The following is a 21468-nucleotide window of genomic DNA, read 5'->3' on the forward strand; positions in this document are numbered from 1 at the left end:
TCCGTTTTCGTAATAAAATTCAGTTCCTAGCGTCGTAGCGTGATCTCGAACCAGCAAACAACAACTCTTGAGTTTTATACATTCGTAGGTAAATATAAAGATTCCTAGAGTGTGCATGAATATAAATTGAAATAAACATATACAGGGTGTCCCGCTAATTAATGGATGAAATGCAAATAGTAGATACACCACCTAATTATCTAAAACTATTTTAAATAGTCTTGAAAAAAATATTTAGGATGAACTGGTTATGTACTTTTTTTAATTTTTCAAGTTTTTCCATGTTGAATCAGTTTTTGCTGCTGTAATCAAGATTTTAATGATCTGATTCTTGTTAAACATTACTGATTAAATTACTATTGTACTGTAATAAGTACTATTTTATAAATGATATTTTATTTATTTTGTAGAAGAAGCTTTGAGTTCCATTTTTCTTTCATTAATATGAAACGATTTAAAAAAATGTCCTGTAAAAAAAATTTAAGAAACTGAAGTGTACTAACTATCATTTTAAAACACTTATAGAGCTTTGTAAAATGGTATAAACTTTCTGTAGTTGTATCTACTCTCTGTAGTTACACGGTGGATGTTAAAATGTATGGGAGGTGCTGAATTTTCAATACATGAAAATAATTTTAGTGTTCACTTTCCAACTTTTTTCTTCAAAATGTTTTACAATATCTGCCTCATTCATTCATCGTTATTAACAACCCATGTTCGGCTCACTGCTGACCTGAGTGTTTTCTCAAAATGAGAGGGGTTAGGTCAATAGTCTACCACGCTGGCCCAATGCGGAGAATTAAGAAAATTCTCAGGTATGCAGGTTTCCTCACGATGTTTTTCCTTCACCGACACGCGATATTTAATTTCTTAAAATGTACACAACTGAAAAGTTGGAGGTTCCTGCATCGGGCCGGATTCGTCCCTACACCCCCCGTAATCGGAGGCAGAGGTCATATCACTGGGCTATCACGGGTGTATCTGCCTACTTGCCTGAATTTACTAATGCATTAATTCAGGTGGTGGGGTCCCAAAGTGCTGGAATGGCGACCCCGCACTAGTAAGCGCAGTGTTGGCCGACCCCCCACCAGGTGGACTGACGACATCAAGCGAGTCGCAGGGATTCGCTGGATGCAGGTGGCTCAGTATCGTGATGTTTGGAAGTCCCTACAAAAGGCCTATGTCCTGCAGTGGACGTCCATCGGCTGATATGATGATGATGATAATAATTTGACGGCCTCCGTGGCGCAGTGGTATGCGCGGTGGATTTACAAAACGGAGGTCCTGGGTTCGATCCCCGGCTGGGCAGATTGAGATTTTCTTAATTTGTCCAGGTCTGGCTGGTGGGAGGCTTCGGCCGTGGCTAGTTACCACCCTACCGGCAAAGACGTACCGCCAAGCGATTTAGCGTTCCGGTACGATGCCGTGTAGAAACCGAAAGGGGTGTGGATTTTCATCCTCCTCCTAACAAGTTAGCCCGCTTCCATCTTAGACTGCATCATCACTTACCATCAGGTGAGATTGTAGTCAAGGGCTAACTTGTAAAGAATAAAAAAAAAAAATAAAATTCATTCATGTGCTTTGTGTGGTATTTATTAAAAAGAAAATAGTTTTTTTTAACTACGCTTACTCATAAGCTCTGTAGTGTATTAAATGTTTCTTTGTTTAATTAATAAGTCTCTTTATTTTATGAGATTCACGTTAATCCGTCAATCTTAGTCATTATCATAATCATCATATCATCTCAAAATCGTTATATTGTGATCAAACATTATCATACTAAGCCCACCAACCCGCATTGAAGCAGCGTGGTGGGTCCAAATCTCCTCTCTCACAAATATTCTCATTTTTATAGACCATTTAAATAGGGATTACGATGAATTTATTTCGTAAAATGCTCTATTTATTATATTAACTAGCAGACATACTACGGATTTAATAACTAAGAGTAATTTTTTACTTAGTTTTTTTTTAACAAGTCAATACAAAAGACTGCATTAGTAAATTTAGACAAGTAGGCAGATATTGTAATATGAGCACAATTAAACTTTTTTTTGTATAGATAATTTTGCACAGGATTTGTTATATGTTTTTTCAAGAGCATACCTATCTACTTCTGAATAACAAATGTCTTACCTTTCGTCCTCCACCTCCCCCTCCCCCTCCTCCTCCCATAGGTGCTGCCGGCGGCGGCGCTGGGTTCTGTGCTACGAACAAGCTCTCTGTTCTTTTTGGTTGATAGGGTGAAGGTGAGATGTCTTGTCCGAGTGTTCTTTTGCGTAGTAGCGATTCTTCAAATGGCTGGTTATCTCTCGAAGGAGCACGTGAAATGGAACCTCGACCGGACGCCAAGTGACCGTTGCCTGCAGGGGTGGCGGCGCGGGACGGCGGGCGCGAGCTCGACATGGGCTGCGGCGCCACGGAGCCAGCCCGCGAGCCGCCGCCCGGAGGCGCAGCCTCCACTGATGGCTGTCGAGATCGCCTGCCGTACCGATCCACACTGGAATCCCTACTTGGAGGTCTTTTGTAGTGGTCGAAGTAGTCAATCGAAGGCCGACTACCGGGTGGCCGCTGTTCACGATCTCCGTTGATAATATCCTGTTCATTACCAGGAGGTCGATAAGATGATTGGTCCATCGCTTGTTGCCGATAAATCTGTTTATCAGGTGTTTGTCTGTAACCTTGTTGGTCCATCGGAGGTTGTCGGTACATCTGTTGGTCCGGTGCTTGCCTGTAGCCCTGTTGGTAACCCTGCATGTCCTGTCTGTAAGCTTGAGATTCTGTATTCAATGCACTTCTCTCGAGAGGACCTTCTGAGTGTACTGTACCAGTGCGGAGTTCGTTTCTGGCATACGATGCTATGCTTGCATCGGTGTAAACGTTACCTTGCGTATCGTGTGTAGGTAAAGCGAGAACGCTTTGTCTTCGCGCAACCCCTGCCGGTGAAGTCCAGTCCTGAGCTGGTCTTTGCGTGGTTTGGGGCCTTATGGAAGTCGAAGGTCTGCGATTTTGATTTTGGAATTGAGTCATTTGATCCATGTGTTGTTGTGATTGTTGCTGTAACCTGTAAGATGCGGCAGGAAGTTGGCCGTCGGGTGATGTGATGTTATATCCACTAGCTGGATCATTGCTAGGATATATTTTTTGGTTAGGTATTTGATTTTGTGTACTGCCTGGCGGGGCCCAAGTATCTTGGTTAGGTTTGTAAAATTGATCATACTGCGGACCAAGATTTCTGACATCAGTATTGTAACTAGGACTATTGGGTATCCTTGGGTCAATTGTTTGTCCTATATTAGGGTTATATTGGCCTGACGGTCTCCTTGAAGTCACCGCGTTCGGTATTTTATTTGTTTGAGGAAGTTGTGAATGCATCGGAGGGATATGATTTGGAATGCTCTTGCCGTCCATGGTTTTATCGGATCCTTGAGTCACAGAAGCGACCTGTGATTCGTACATTTTTTGTCTATATTTCTCTCTTAAACCTATTCGATCAAAGCCAGGATGCTTAAAGTCTGGTGCGAACTGCTTCGCAGTTGTTTGTGCTATATCACAGTCTTCTTTAGCTTGGTCTGCCGCTTCATCGGCTTGTTCGGCTTTTCCTCTCGCTGTGGCTGTCCTGTACAAAAAGTGAGTTGTAATCAAAAATCGTTACTGCTATAGTTGGTATATATTGGTTGGTAGACTAGAACTAGATATATACAGATAAACTGATATTATTTATTTCTGCGACTTCATATCCAAAACTCAATTTTTAATTTTTAATTATGATCAACTAGCGGTTGCCCGCGACCACGTTCGCGTAAAACTCTGTTTTTTACAAATCCCGCGGGAGTCATGTATATTTTTCCTAACCTAACCTAACCTATGTTCTGCTCCAAGGTCCAATTTATATATGTATATACCAAACTCCATCCAAAATCGGTTCAATGGTTTAGCCGTGAAAAGGTAATAGACATACTTACTTACTTTCGCATTTGTTATATTAGTATGGACAGGCTACTATCATGCATAGAAAGCAATAATAATGTCTAAGATGTGACGCGCTTCTCTAGAAAGTGTAGAAAGTCTCTATATTCAGTCTTACCATGAATGTGTTCAGATTTTATATGCCAGAAGGGTCTAGATATAATAATTATATTAGCTGTCCGGATTAGAAACGTTGATGGGGATCCTCTAAATATCAACAAAGTAGGGATCGACCCTTAACAGCGTTTGTGTATGGCGCTGTTCTGTAGTATAAGCGAGAAGTAGGAACAAGATCGTGAAGTTCACACACTTTTAAAACTAATTCCCGTAAAAAACCGACAGATATACGAGTATGACATTGCGAAGGTGCTGCAAAGCTTGCAATCTTGACTTCATCACACGCTTATCACCAATTATCTTCCTAACGCAACGATCAATCAATGGGTCCAGTAATTAGTTTTATTAACTTAATTTATAAATCATGAGATCCTGGGCTCGAATCGTGGGATGGTCTGTAGAATGTTGAGTGAGTTTTCCTTCCAAGAAATTCTCAGCCAATCCAGAGTTGATAAATTGGTGGTGTCACACTGTCGTGCCTCGGACAAAACGTTGAAGTGTCGGCCCCGGTCATTATGAACAAATGATAGTGATCGCTATAAAATCAAAAGTTATCACTTAAGCCAAATCACACTCTTTGCAATGCAAATCATCTTTTCTATAAGAGACAAGCTCGGCCCTGTAGGGACCATTAAAATAGACTGACATAGAAGGCCATGGCCATGGCCAAAACCCATATGATGACCACTGATTTTGAAAAAGAATTGTGTGACCCGACCAAGTGCGAGTCAGACTCACGCAACGAGGGTACCGTGTTAACCTAAGTACGGTACGACATTCTTATTAAATCAAAACGATACCGTCGTGATTATTAGTTGAATAAAGCTTGATTGTCACGATCAAGTTTATTCTCAAGACTTTAATTCGCTTAGGGATGTAAAAGTGAAAAATATAATATGTGATTTGTGGGTAAGCTTAATCGAGTGTGGCTGGTTAGAGTGATGAATCACGGTAGCATCAAATTACAAACCTAGAGGTGGCAATGTCGGCCTTTTGTAATGCTATTTTGGATGCACGTTGCGCTGCATTCACCGCTGAGTCAACCCGTTCCCGAAACTTTGCGGATCGCATGAGGAACATGTGCTTCCGTTTCTGGCTTGTGATGAGTACGTTGTTCTTGTATTTGCCCTCCTCTCTCGTGCCGTCTCTGAACGTTGTTACTCCGTAGCCATACTTCCTATTCGCGAACCATTCGCCCTCATAACGAAGACCATCACTGCGCTCACTCACACCAAACCCTGTACGTTTGTCATTCTTCCATTCGCCCAAATACGTTTCTGTCACACTAGCATCCAAGTGTTCATCCTGAAATAAAAAAATAAAAAAATATATATTTTATAAGTTTATACAACACAATGTATACACAGTATGCTTTAATATCGATGAAACACATTTTTAACATAATACTAGAATACTACAAATTAACATAATACTAGAAAAATGTTAATTTGCAAGTGGACGGACACAAAAAGAGAGGAAGGCTAAAGAAGAGGTGTTTGGTGTGTGTAAAAGAGGACATGTGTGTAAAGGGAGTGGATGATGAGCTGACGAGTAGGTACTTAATAAAAGACGAATGGAGAACGCGTTTTGATTTTGTTTGATCTGCGTGTAGGATCATAGATATAAGCATCCGACAATAGCTAATGCGGATTTTAGGGACATTATTACATGACATTATGACATTATTAAATAAAATATAATTGAGAGTTTTTTATGACCGACGGCCGGATAGTTATTAGGTACCTACCGTGTTACCGCCATGTTTATTTTGGCCGCAGCATTGCTGCGTTCCGGTTTGAATTTAGTCATTTATGCCTCGTCTTGTGTCATGAGTGCTACAATCGCTAATTACATGCAGTGATATACAATACGTCCATGATAAAAGAAATTAAAGAATTATAATTTATAACTTTCTTCGATTTTGTATAGGCGTTGTCTAATAGATTTAGACTCGGTGTGGCCTCCTACATTTTGTCTCTTTTAAGGAAATCTGATTTTTTGTAGCCAATGCCTTGGAATTCTTAAAAAAAAATCACTGTATAAAAACGATCTGTAGGAATGAATAGCTTTGTGATCTATAGTTTGAGGTTTTATATAGACTAGATATGAGAGTAGAAATGGGAATAGAAGAACATCCTTGCCGGTTGAACTCATCTACGCCTCTTGTTGATGGATTTGATAAGCGCTTTGTAAAACGTGTTCTTAAAGTGATGCTGTGTTCATATATTATGGTTTTTCACTTACCATCAGGAGTACTATTCTGTAACGTATTTATATAAAGTCTGAGCTTTAAATTCGCCTATAAAAGTATAGTGTCATAAACTTTCCTAGGCCTGTAGCCAAGTGGCAAGTCGATTCTCTTTCTACAAACGCTAACGCTTCGAAAATGACAAAATGTATGGGAATGACATTCACTACAGACAAGTCACGTGATTAAGTTGTCGATACATTTTGTTAGTTTCGAAGCGTTAGCGTTTGTAGAAAGAGATCGACGTGCCACATGGCTAAGGGCCTTGGCCTGGTGAGGGTGTCGCTGTTGTCACGCTTTTACTATAATGTTTTGCAAAATGTTAGTTCCAGTTTTGGTCATCAGTGCCGCTAACATGCGACCAACTAGATAGTCTCGTCAAGAGAAATAGACAAAATTCAACTAATGGCGGGGCAACCAGAATACTATCTCTTTCATTGCGTTGGTACGAGAGATAGGACTGGAACAACTCCGGTCTCCGACGCCATTGGACGCTATTTAGTCTATATTTCTCTTCACTGGTAGCACGTCAGCCCCTGCATTCTGTAAAGTTACAGCGATGTGACATCACTCATTTCCGTGGCAACAAAGTTTTTTGACATTTTGTTTTTGTCATTCCATAGAAATTAAGTTCAAATTCTAATAAAACTTTTTATAGACGAATATTACAGTACTTTTTATAGCCAAGTGGCACGTAGACTTTCTTTTTACGATCGTTAACACTTCGAAAAGATCTTGACCACGTGACCTGTCGACAGCAAATGTCATTCCCATACATCTTTCTAGTTTTCGAAGCGTTAGCGATCGTAGAAAGTGAATCGACGTGCCACTTGGTTAGGGGGTGACTTGAAAAAATATTTTACTATTTTTATCTTGTTTAGTTTAATTATGCCTTCGTCATCATTTTGGAAGTGTAAAAACACCAGCCGCAACACGAATAATGAGAAAGTAGTTACTTTTCATTCGTAAGTATTTGGAAAACCAATGACAATTCCGCATCGCTTCGGGGCCCATCTAACGATCTACGATCGATGGCACAGATGTTTACCTCGACTATGAAGCTGGTGTTGGAGTTGGTGTGGAAGGAGCCCCGCGTGGCGGCCGAGTGCGTGCTCTCCACGGACGACACCCACGACGCCGCCGAGCCGCCCGACCCGCCCGAGCGCACGGACCCACCACCCCGCTTGTCCAGCTCGCCCGCGCTGCGCTGCTTACGGAGTTTCTGGAAACACGTTTACATTTGCTTACATTTTCATCAACCATCATCATCTACATTATATGTTTGTACCCCAATACAGGGACAGGCAATGATAATTTTATACTATAGATCGGTTAAGTCCCTACAAAATCACCGCTTGTCTGTCATGTCTGTCCTATTCACGGCTAAACGGCTGAACCGATCAAGATAAATTTTCGTATTATAGTAAATGGGACCTTGGAGCAAAACATAAGGTACTTTTTGACCCTAAAATAAAAATAGATGGCAGTGAAATAGGGGTTGAAAGTTTGTATGGAAAGTCCTTCATTTTTAGAGTTGCAGTTGTTTATTAAAAAATAATGTAAAATTGTTTATAAACCATAAAAAATACAAAACTAAATATGATTCCAAATTTTTTTAAAAAATTACCCCTAAAGTGGTGAAATAGGGGTTGAAAGTTTACATTGATTTCCACGCGGACGAAGTCGCGGGCGTGCGCTATTTGGATATAAAGCTAGAAATGTTCCCTCTTATAGAGCTTTTTTTGTTTGAACATTGATTTGTAATTACATTTAGCCAGTCAGTTATAATTTTTATCAAATAAATATATTCTAATGTCCGTCGTTCGCAGTTAGTCAGTCCTAGTCAAGTGACATAACTTGACTAGGACTGACGAAAGAAACCTTACTAAAACTTTTGATAGAGTTCAACGAGAAAATATTCCGGTTCCATTTTAAAAATTCTTTTACCAATACTACCAAAAGACACGTAATTTTTTGAGTATCCTAGGTTATAAGTTATAATTTATCCCCATATTCCCATGGGATCGGGATCTGGGCTCTGGGGTATTTTTGTATTATTATAAAAGCTCATTGTAAATTAGATAGAATCGGAAATCCTCGGTAGAGTACCTACCAAAGTTTCATCTACAGATCTATGCTTAGTCAAACTTGGTGTTCTAAAAGTGCTACTGAGAAGCAATAAAATAAGAAACTTAAGCAGTAAGCTAACTTATAATATACGTACAAAATGTATAATTTTAAGTACAAGTGGAATAGTGGCACGAATTTCCGCGTTCGACTGCCAGGCTATCCAAATAATCCTTTGCGCAAAAAATGAGCCAGCCCTTCTGTCACCCGTCGAGGTGAAATAAACGTATTTTTAATTTTGATTGTGAATTACAACAAAACAATCAGTAATTGAGTAAGGTGAGACAATCCTCTTAAAAAACTCCACGATGGCTATATTTTACCGGCTTAACTATTACCATTCTAGATTTATATTTTTTATTCCCATATTCCCACAGAAATGGGATCAACACGGTTAATAACAGTTTAATTCAGTAAAAAGCTTTGTTTTCTTATATAGAACCTTAGAATGGGAATTGAAATTAAAGAAAAATGTTTAGACCTACCACGTTGCTCCAGTGCGGTTTTTACTGAGAATTTCATTAAAAAGTTCATATAGTATAGCAGGATTCAAGACCCGAATACAGGACCTCGAGATCCCAAGCCACATAGGCTAGCCACTCGACCAACAGGCAGTTGTATTTATACTTACAGCAAAAAGGCCCTTTTTAGCTTTTTCGGCGAGAGAACCTCGTCTTCCCGAAGGCTCGTCCGAGCTGGCCTTGAGCACGAACCCGCCTCGCGCGTCGTCCATGCGCGTGGTCCTCCGGTCGGAGGGGTCCGGCGTGCCTGTGGCCTCCGCCAGCGAGGACAGTGAGCCGCGGTGGTCGCGCGCGCCGCCGCGGTAGTGCGACGCCAGGCCGAAGGGCGCAGAGGTCCGCACTCCGTACCCATGTCGGAGACCGCGCATCCACTGGCCTTGATACGTGCCTGGAACAATTTTATTTTGTATTAAGTGTGATGAAAATACATTTGTTGTTTCAATTAACTAGTTATAATTCAAGAGTTTGAAAAGAAGAGAGTTTTAGCTAGATTTTAGATATTTTTATGTCAAAATTATTTTTATCACAATAGAAAAATGCGAATATCTTTGGATAGCTTTCGGAATCTTTGTCGTAAACTGACAGAGAGAGACAAGCAACAACATAAAATTAATAATTTTGAAAAACCTCCGAAGGGCATGAAATTATCTAGATTACAGACTTATATGCCAGAAATGTTGATGTTTTGACTAACTCGGTGACGCAGTAGTATACGCGGTGGATTTACCTACAAGACGGAGGTCCTGGGTTCGATCCCCGGCTGGATCGATTGAGGTTTTCTTAATTGCGTTAATTTCTTAATAGGTCTGGCTTCGGCCGTGGCGAGTTACCACCCGACCGACAAAGACGTACTGGCTAGCGATTCAGCGTTCCGGTACGATGTCATGTAGAAACCGAAAGGGGTGTGGATTTTCATCCTCGTCCTAACAAGTTAGTCTGCTTCCAGCTTAGATTGCATCGTCACTTATCTTCAGGTGAGATTGTAGTCAAGGGCTAACTTGTAAAGAATGAAATAATAAGTATAGTCGGGGGTTCGCCGCAGAAGGAAAAATGCAAGGTTTACTACAATAAAAATAACATTTTATGGAGAAGGATGGGCTAGTTTAATTTTATATATTGTCAAGTTTCTAAAACCTTATGTTTCGGTCGACAGAATTTTTCAATCTGTAATCGATAAATCAATAACATTGTAAAACTACCGATACCGGTGCACTGACGTCAAACACTACATGTGTTTTAAACATCGGGAGTTAAAAACAGCAAAATACAGTGTGAAACGGCGCAGTAATTGGTATTAAAACTCTCGTGTCTCTTTTAAAGAAGTAACTTCATTCGTTTTATAAAATGTACTCGTGTTAATAACCAATAGTTATTACCCGTTTTATAATCTTATTTTATTTCGATGAAATATGCACGTAAATATTATTGTAATTATAATATTTTAAAAATTTCATAATCGGAGCTTTGTGATAATATGAGAATATGAGAATAGATAAAGTATAAGTAATATGACTTGTTAGTAATAAATGCTAGTAGGTAGTAGCACATTTTTAGTTTTCTTCCGTCGTTTTTTATTAGTTTGCTTAAAACTTAGCCTATGTCACCCAGAGCTAATAATAAATGGATTGACTTCAAACTGTGATGAGGCGCTGTGGGAAAATAAAATACTAGTTTTTACCCAGTAAGCTACTCTATCAAATCAATAAAATCACATAGTCAGTAAGAATGCCAAAAATCCATTTTTTCAAGAATTTATAGCTAGAAGATTAAGATATAGAACCGTTCTACCAAGAGCCCAAAAACAAACAAAAACTCTTCTTCAAATTAAAAACAATCATGGATGATTTATTTACAATATAATAATAATATATAAGGCTCATCTAATCCATATCATAGACTAGCTTACGCCGCTATCCCGCGTGGTTCCCTTTCCCGTAGGAATACGGGGATAATATATAGCCTATCTCCTTTCTCGATAAATAGGCTATCTAACGCTGAAAGAATTTTTCAAATCGGGCCAATAGGTAGTTCCTGAGATTAGCACGTTCAACCAAACAAACAAACAAACTCTTCAGCTTTATAATATTAGTATAGATACATTTTCAGTACAGACACTGAAAGACGTAATATGTTACCGCATACCTACTCGTAATTGGTGGAAACGGTAAGTAATGTATCTACTAATTATACGAGTAAGTACATATATCATAAAGTTTGGAGGTAGTGACCTTGCTCTGTGCATCCACAGCCGTGGGTTCGATTACCACAACTGGAAGATATTTGTGTTATAAACATGGGTGTTTTCCAGTGTCTTACTTACTTTTGGGCTAAGTCACTACTTATCCCCAAAGTGAACTTACACAATACACACGTCACTACGTGCGTATTGTGTAAGTACATTTATATTTATTTATTTATACTAATGGTGATTTGTAACTTGTATTTGTAACCCAACTTACAACTTACTTACCTACTGAAAAAATTTACAGAGTGATATTTATCTTTGTACGCGTAGTTGACTGGGATAGTTTGTTTGACAATGTACGGTAGAATTTTCCTACTTACGAATGTACAAATACATACTAAGTTAAAATAACTGTACGTGTATGTGAAATTATTTTATTTGAAATTATAGGGTAATTATTGATAACTTTCCCTATAAGTAATAGCGTAGTTATTAAGTTTTAGATTTTTAGTTAAAGTGTTGAGTCAACAGAATTGGGAGAGATCGACGTATCAGATAACTAGGTAGTTAAAGCGAGAAAAAGCAGACGAAATACTTAGTAACAATGGACATTTAAAACAACTAAATACTTACGATGTTTTCCTTCACCGTTTGAGACAAGTGATATAAGTATTTAATTTCTTAATAAAGTATAGGCTCCAACTGAAAAGTTGGAGGTGCATGCCGCGGACCAGATTCGAACCTACGCCCTCTGGCATCGAAGGCAGAGGGCTATCACGTATCAGAGGGCGTGATAGCCACTGGGCTATCACGGCTCTTTAATTTCAATTTCAATTTGATTCCGATAAACATTTTGTTTTCCTCATTGCATTGCGAAATTCTTACGACAATGTGAGGTCTGTTTTCGGGCGCCGTGTATGCATTCTTACGAGTTGATTAAGAATTTCAACGAAAGTTCATGACTCAGATTCAGATTTGGTTAGTGTCGGTGATGCGTCATAATTGTTGAGATTACGATATAGGTCTTTAATTACAGCTGACTAACGCTAATGACTTGAAAGACATTTGTTTTTTTGTTATAGCATGAAATAAGCCGTCGACATTATTGTGTTTTAAGGCGGGCGGGCGCAGGCGTGCCTACGCTATATTTAAACAGCGAGGGCCGCGATCGCGGGTAGAGGTAGCAGGGCCGCTTCACTAACACCATCCAACTACTAATCACATCAAATCGCTTGCTCTTAATTACCACTAGATTTTGGCCTCTGTTCGGCTTTTAAATCGTTTTTAAATGCTTTAAAAAAATCTTTCAATTTAATGTAAAAAGCATCGTTAGTTAATTGACGAACAATTTGGATTTGTGGCAAACGTACAAATGTCGAGTCATCATGATGGATCGATGAGTCCACACTTGAGCGTTTCCATTTTCATCATCACTTGTGAGTTGTGACGCATATGCTTAGCACTACTACTTTGAAAGAACTTAAACGCATTTAATAATAGACTAAAACAAACGCGACAGGGCGTTCCTCACCTTGGATGCAAAAGTTTCGAACGTAATGCCTTTTTCAAAACTGCCATGCATAAAAATTGACCGGATGACGGATGTGACAAATATAAATTTTCTTAATGTTTTCGGGAAAACATTTCAGTGTTACATATTTGCGATTTTATGAATGACAAATCTTAATACAATCGTGACTCAACGTACAGGCGAGGCGGCGGGAATTGTGACGTTGTTTCATGGTAATGTACGGTCGTGGCGCGGGTTGTATTACGTAGGTGCTGGCGATTTTTGGTGTTGTTTCAAGGTTGCGTTAATAACAGACGGGTAAAACATGTACCAAGGTATGAAGATATTAATCATAGCACTAGAGATTTCACATAAATCGCGTATTCTATATTGATTGGTCATAAAATAAACGGATTATACGTTGGTTTGTTAAATTCAAATTTCATTTATTTCAATTAGACTTAGTTTACAAGCAAAGTCAAGTTATATCATGATTTAAAGGTGGTAATTAAAATTAATAACTTAAAATTAAAGTTACGAGGGTACCAAACGCGCCTCGATCCGAGAAATTTACCTGTTTTAGCCATATTTAAAAATAACAAAACTAGTCAAAATTGATATGAAAGACAATTTAAAAACCTTTTTCCATTTTCTTGTAAATTATAAACGTCTTGTTATCTCTACCACAGTATAACTGTACAAAATATCAACTAGGCGTCAAAAGCTCTAAAGATATACGAGTAGTAAAGTTTTCAGGAACAAAAGATTTACCGCCGTACCTTTTTGAAACGAGAAAACGCATTTTTATAGGGAATACGTAAGTATATAAAGGAAAAAAAACTGCATTCTACGAATATAGACTATGCAGTATTTTTCCTTAATTTTAAAGGCTTTGATAATATGTACCTACTACTACTCGTTTTAGAAATTTAATTGTCGAAGTTAAAAAACTTGATATAGTTCATTTTGCACTGCGGTAGAATAGGTAATAAGTTTTATGCACTATTTTGAACTTATTTATTATTTAAAGTATTACTTTAAGCCTATTCTATTATTTAAATATTGAATTTTCTAGTCACTTGACTAATGAAATGAGTTATTCAGTAGAAGAATGCTCAGCTCTTTAAAAACAAATGATATTGAATACTGTTAGATGTGTTACTAGCGCATAAAAAATGAGGCGCTCAAAAGAGGAAATTTATAGTCAACTCAATGTTAGTTGTGGTCAACAACGAAGGTTTTTTAAACAAATAATACCTAAATATCGTCTACAATATTGAGTTGTGTGTTCAGGAAGTGTAAAAACTATAATATATACATAAATATATAATGGAATTAAAGACAAAATTGTGCATATGTGCTCTCAGTGTTGTAGCCTATTATTTGGATTAACTTTTTGCGGTTATTTTGTAGGGACGTAACCCATCTATAGTATAAAATTATCATTGTTTGAAAGCATAATATAGTGTACGCACATATAGGCATGACCGTAAAAGTTAATTCAACGTGAAATAAATTATAATATGCTATGCATATAGATTTTCTACACGGTCTCTGAAAGCGAGCATTGCGCAAAGCAGGGGAGTTTCTTTTTAGTTCACGCAATCATAATATAGGTCATTAGGTGATATTCATGTGCAAGCTATTATTAAGCCCGATGCCGAAGGAATAAGCGGTGCGGACGGATTTAAAAGCTATCTTTAAGAAACATTTATGCTTCCACAGAATAACAATCTTCCAGTCTTTGTTTTGTTACGGTTATGACCTGTTAAAATTTTTAACGGTTCCTTTTAATTTATACCTATAGTGACTTTTACATGGTTATTACGAGTATTTTATAAGCACATACACCATACTCGTTGGTAATAAACATTTTACATTTTATAAAATAAAAAGAAAGAATACAGTTAAGATAAACGAAAAGAGATTGAGTCAAAAAACGTAGGTAGGTAGGTAGGTACTAGTTTTGATTTGAAGTAAAAAAAAATAAGTAAATAAAACATACATATAGTAAAAAATATACGTATTCGAAACAGAATTTTTGAGGCAACCTACTCGGAACATATTTTTTAACATCCTAATTTTGAAATAAAACACTTTGGCACCCATTAAACAGATGGGTGAAGGTCGTTTCTAATACGGATCCTAATATTTCACGTAATATAAAAATATTCACCGCAATTTTTATTTCTTTTTTGGTTGAAGTTTTTATTGTAAGAATTGTTTATCTTAGAACTGATTTCCAGTTGGTTATTTTAACGAAAAGTTAGCGACTTTTTCCTCATATTTCTTAGGAAATCTAACTAAAATCGCCTTCTGTCTTGAAAAAGGTTCAGTTTATTAATTTAAATATTAAACGCGGGAACCATAAACACGGGTATAAAAAGTAGCCCATATGTTGCTCCTTAACTCTATCTTCCTGTAAAAGTCCCATTAAAATTGGTTTTGCCGATCCAGAGATTAATTAGCCCGGGCAAACAGAAAGACAGACAAAAATTTAAAAAATTATTTAAAATTAAAAATGTATCCTAATAGAAATTCGGCAATATATCGCAAATACTGGGTTCTAATAAAAAAAAATATTACTTAAATTTTCTTTTGTTTATATACTTTTACGCAAGTTATTTAAACGTGTAATCAGACATGTTTATATTTCCCATCTTTCTTCACTTTTGAGCCACAGAGTTCGACCTCTGGTGCAGCTTCATAAAATTTTCGGCGCTCGCATAATAGGTAAGCCACACTGTGAAGAGCAATTAGAGCCTACAGCTTAATTTAAAACGAAACCGCAAACATACATGCATTGCGACCACAGATATATTAGTTACAAGGTATCCAGCGGCGTACACAAAGTTTTTAACTTTGTACTGTACGTAAATTGTACAAAATGAACAATTTCTTCTCCAATAGAGGTTCATGATGAGTCCTCAAGGTATGCAATACATGTATGCATCTATGGAGTGCACGCTACAAAAAGTATTACGCGTGCAGGTGACATTACACCTCCAAAATTCAAGATTCGGAAACTTCCTGTTATCTTCTGTAATGTTACTGAATGTTAGACTTTATTCCGTTTTATGGTCTAAGATCCGGCATTAGAAATATATAATCTCATCCAATGATATTAAATATTATTACATGTGTTACTAGCGCATGAAAAATGAGGCGCTCAAAAGAGGAAGTGTATAGTCAACTCAATGTTAGTTGTGGTTATCAGTAAACGTTATTTAAAAAAATAAGACCTAAATATCGTCTACAAAATATGTGTGTTCAAGAACAGTAAAAGCTGTATATACATAAATATATAATGGAATTAAAGACAAAATTGTGCATGTGTGCGCTCAGTGTATTCGGATCACTTTTTGCGATGATTTTGTAGGGACGTAACCGATCTATAGTATAAAATTATCATTGCCCTCACCTGTTATTTATTAGTGCTAAGAAATAAATGATAGAAAATATTTACAATGACACATTGCAAATAGGTTGCCTAGATATATAAATATAAGTAGGTAGATAAATACCAGATGAGGGTAGATATATATTTCTTATGCCGGATCTCTTACTATTGATACAAGATCTACAGTGTGCATAAAAAAGGAAAATGTATGATTTGTACTGCGAAGTTATGGAATGCTCTTCCAGGTTCCATTTTCCCTACCACCTACAATATAGGTATGATGCATATGGGTATTAAAGTCAAGAGTAAATAGGCTTGTACTAGGTAAGCGCGTATATACTTCTATACGCTGCATCATAGCTTACCATCAGGGAGGTTATTCTGTAACGTTGTCTTTATCATTTCGACAGTGTGAGCTTCGAACTCGCATGTATCGCTCTTTGTTTAGAGCACTGTGATATACAGAGAGACATAGAGGTAAATTCGAAACTCGCACTTGCGAGTTGTACAAAACATGGTTACAGAATAGCCGTCCAGGTACGAGTATGATTGCAGCTAAGCCCTGGCTTATATACAATGCAAAAAAAACTATGCGTCACAACGTAATGTTTCTACATTACAATTATAATTGAGGTCTATACCAAAGTATGACAATAATATTCGGTTTATTTTTTCAACTGATCCGTTAAATGAAATAGTGACTTTGTTACAACAATAGTAGTCATACCGATCTGCAATAAAATTTATCTACGTATAAAAATACGTTCAATAGTTATTATCAAACAAGCTGCCGGTGACAGTTTTCGCGTAGATTAGTATTACCGCATAGTCTATTAATAGCGAACCAGTAAGCCGTGCCAATGATTTTTATTGCTCTGATTGAAACAATCTAATATGCTCAGACTATACAAAATGAGAGCGTCATGGTCATGTAAACCGAAGTATTTTTGTCGGTATTTAAAAAATTTGGCAATGAAGCTAGTAGGGCTGCCGTTTGTTAAATCATCAAATCTCTACCATCTGCTCAAATATTGGCTAAATTATAAAACAGACAGACGGTATATTATTATAAATTTATGATAAAAATATGCAGGAACACATTGCCTTCGATAATTTAAAAATGTATAATCGATAAAAGTAACGATAAAATCCGTAAGTTGTTATTATTACCACCAGAGTCAGCAAACAATACTACGTAATAGAACAGTTGCAGGGGTAACCGGATTTTACAAAAATAAATTAATTGTACTGAGATATTTTCGTGCTTATAAGAACTGCTTTAAGAATACACAGCTATACCGCTCGCACGTTTCAATCTCCACTAACAAGCGCTTACGAAACGTATATTCATTTTATTCGTAGAGTTTCTAAAGCTAAAGAATATATACTGTACAAAACAGTAGTGTCAGCAATACTTGAAATGTTTTCTTTTTCACGCATTATTTAGGTAAGTATAAATGACAGTATAGGTAGGTACTCGTAACTTTACTCAACACATAAATTGTTTCTAGTATATGCATAATGTATCGTTAATACATCACTTTGAAACCATCCATCTATCACATTGTGCCCCATACCAGTTATATCAATATAAATAAATAACAGAATGGCAATAATGCGAAGACGGTTATAGATGGATTTTTATTTTTTTAGAGTACCGTACTTGAAAAAGGAATATAGGATCACATTGTTGTTTGTTAGTCTGTCTCTGAACTCAAGACCCTTTATTTCGGGAATGCGTAGAGGTATCACGTTGAAATTTAAACCGTATTCTCAGGTAGGAAAAAAGCTACGGTTTATTCAGCAAAAAACGCATATTTCTCACTCAAGGGAATATCATAGGGTACCTACTTCCCGTTGACCTAGATCCACTCGTATGAAATGTGTCAAGTAACATCGTTAAAAAAAAATTAAATGTACAATAAAAAATCTCTAAACTATACTTTTATAGTAATCATAACAGGTGGTCTGGAAAAGCTCGGCAAAAACTGCTCAATTCAATTTCGCAACCATTTATAATGATCCTACGTACGGAAACCTCGTTGGGATATTCCGCCTCGCACTTGTCCGATTTTTAACTTTTAGCACATGGGTAGGTACTCCCGGTAGGTACGTACTGACTCTTAAATCTATGGGTATCTAGTTAAAAGTAAATGCCAACTGTGTTCTATGGTTGCATGCTTACCGCCATCCGCGTATGTTTCCGAGCCGTATCCGTCCTGCAGACCATTCGCCCAAGTGCCCTCGTATTTGGCATTGCTCGTGCTGCTCTGTCGCACGCCGTAGCGGCCCTTGTAGCCCTGCGTCCACTCCCCGCGGTACAGCCACCGGTCGCGCGACTCCACGCCCAGACCATGCCGTTTGCCGTTTTGCCATTGCCCCTCGTATGAACTTCCACTGTAAAAAACAATATTACGATTACTTCCTATGATATAACAACTATATAACTAGTTAACATTGAACACTTTCCTAGACATTTATTACATTATGTATAATGGATATTTATAAAATCAATAACAGTCATTTTTAATGAATAAACTTTTTGATACACTTAGCATTTTAGCAGAATTCGAAATTAAATAAAAATAATAAAGACTTTACAAGTGCAACAAGCACCGAATGTTACTAGGGATACGTACAAATCATTCTTGATCATAATTCTAAAACATTATTAATCAAAAATAATACAGTAAATAAAAAATATTTAAAATATTTTCAAACTTGTGCCAGTGTAGCGGGCTCTTTTACCCGACTGCAAGAAGGGTTGTGTTTTATGGTTTTATGTAAGCTTAAACACACACACAAATTGACACAAGCACAGCCTTGCTATACTACAGCCTTTCTTGATGAGTACTGTTTACCAACAAACAAATTAAATGCGAGGGTATAAATCACTAGTCATTTCACACCTAATAATAAATAATTAACTTGTTCTTTAATTAATGAAAATAAATTTGATTAATAAGCTCAGAACAATTAGATATGGTTAATGTATTTTATATAACATTTTATAAACAAATCATACATCATTTAAAATAAAAAAGTTAAGTTAAATATTTTTTTTGGATTTATGAGTTATGACGGAGAATGATTTGTACTGAACCCTCGGCGGGCGAGTCCCACTGCGCACTTTTCCGGTTTTTCATTCGTAATATGATAAGTGAATGATGTTCCGATTATGCTAATCGCCATTGTTTTATGTTTTATTTACCTTTATCTTTTATTCAAGCCAAAGTTGAAATATAAAGATAATTTCAAAGAGCTTTAAGTAGATAATTTTATATCTACGCTTTTATGTTCCTACTAGCCAGACCGCATCGGAAACATGATTTATGGAATGTTGATATTTTCTTTCAACGGTTCTGAATATTGTAATCAATTTTCCGTGGTACAACATGGTATTTTTTGTAACAAAGCACAGTAGGCTCGTTAGTTTCGATTTATCATAAATCTCTGTTATAAGTTTAGTACTGTACTAGATACTCGAACTTTTATAGATAACCCAGATACTTTAGCGACTGTTTATATTTGCTATATGTTTCTGGTTTAAATATATTTAAATTTATTCCTAAAGACCTACTGATTAAGTCATATGCTAATGTGTGCTTTACATATGATTCTAGGTACGCAAATACAAGCTCTTCTCATTTCAGAACCTTTTGCTGAATTTTAATGGAGTCTACACCAAACTTGACCCGGTTTAATCGGTGCTTCAACATCTCGTTAACAAGTTAGATAAGTCGACGAACACATATTCACAACCTGTCGACGTCTAGGACTGTCAAGTTTTGATTTAAAATACCCATAATACGAGATCCGTCATAAGGAATATCCGACATCTCTTATTTATTTGGGATAAGAAATAAATGATACAAAATATTTACATTGACACATTGCAAATAGTAAAATTGCGCCCAGTCATTATTAAATGATTAAATTTATGAATAAATTACTTCCCTCTTTGTATCTATACTTCTATACTAATATTACAAAGCTGAAGAGTTTGTTTGTTTGATTAAACGCGCTAATCTCAGGAAATACTAGTCCGACTTGAAAAATTCTTTCTGTGTTAGATAACGCATTTATCGAGGAAGGCTATAGGCTATATATTATACCTGAATTACTACGGTAATGGGAACCACGCGGGTAAAACCGCGCGGCGTCAGCTAGTAATTAATAAAAATCGCTCACTAGCTAAATAATATACTCAACAGAATTGAAAACGTAAAGACTGCTTTCACCCTGCAACTGTAGTGTTGCCAGATATAAACAGTTCATTAATGTTATATAAATTAAATACCCTCGTCCGTTATTTAGTCGTCTATATGTCAAATGAAAGTTTATTTTATGTTAATTTTTTCTGTATTAAGTTGCCTTTGATCTGATTCATGGTTTACTAGATTTTGTATGTTAATCTGGCCGCAATTTAACTAGGCAAACTATTTGCAATGTGTCACTGTGAATATTATCTATGATTTATTTCTTATCATTAATAAATAACAGATGAGGGTATATAATTCTAATGCCGGATCTTAGACCATACTAGTCCATATTTCTTTGTCTTATAATATTAAGTATATTACATTTGTGTATCTATCCTTAAAAGCCTAACCGTCACGTTATAAACTAATCTTAAGAATTATAATTTAGAAATAGATTACACTAGTGGATGCCCACGAGTTCGTCCGCGAGAAAATCGATATAAACTTTAATTATTGTACATGGCCATTGCTGAGAAGATGAAATGGATACAGTAAGTTTATGCCATCCTGGACATTTTTGTAGATCTAAAAAACAAAATATTTCACCATGCGTGTTTTTGTTATACGCACTATAACAAAACAAGCATGGTGGAATGTTTTTCTTTGATCTAATGCCTTGGATTGGACATAATAACTATTTTGTCCAAGGGATTAGATCATTAGGCTGAATTATCAATGAAAGCTCCTAGGAGGTTTGACTTCGCAAACTAAAACAACATTTCAATTTATTTAAACAAATAAAGACCTGGTGAATTGACGCTGGTTCCCTGGGAAATGGGGCGGGCCCTAATGTGGGATGCTACTTGCGTCGATATATGGTGACAGAAGGGCTGGCTCATTTTTTGCGCAAAGGATCAGCCTGGCTGTCCAGCGCGGAAATGCAGCCAGTATTCTTGCCACTATTTCACGTGGGAATGATTTGTATAATTATTAGGATAAGTTAGCTTAAGTTCCATATTGTATTCTTTCTCAATAAAAGAAAAAAAAATATATCTAAAAAAAAAAAAAAAATTAAACAAAATCTTGACTTTGATCTATACCAAAACCTTCCTCATAAATTACTCTATCTACCTAATGGTGAAAACCTCTTGAAAATTCACTCAAAAGTCTTCGAGTTTATGATTTACAG

At 36.8% G+C, this 21468-nt stretch overlaps 1 protein-coding gene across 2 annotated transcripts in view; it reads right to left on the reverse strand.

Annotated features, from left to right (window-relative positions):
• LOC112051105 (junctophilin-1) overlaps positions 1–21468 on the reverse strand; it is a 39277-nt gene that overhangs the window by 4901 nt on the left and 12908 nt on the right. For both annotated transcript variants that reach the window (XM_052890424.1, XM_024089590.2), the window contains exons 2-6: positions 18263–18474; positions 9093–9370; positions 7383–7556; positions 5057–5391; positions 2137–3619 (exon numbers count right to left, since the gene is read on the reverse strand). In XM_052890424.1, coding sequence (XP_052746384.1) covers positions 2137–3619; positions 5057–5391; positions 7383–7556; positions 9093–9370; positions 18263–18474 — 2482 coding nt within the window. The remainder of the gene's footprint in view (positions 1–2136; positions 3620–5056; positions 5392–7382; positions 7557–9092; positions 9371–18262; positions 18475–21468) is intronic.

This window comes from Bicyclus anynana, chromosome 3 (genome assembly GCF_947172395.1).
Source record: "Bicyclus anynana chromosome 3, ilBicAnyn1.1, whole genome shotgun sequence".
In the NCBI taxonomy this organism is placed as follows: Eukaryota; Metazoa; Arthropoda; class Insecta; order Lepidoptera; family Nymphalidae; genus Bicyclus; species Bicyclus anynana.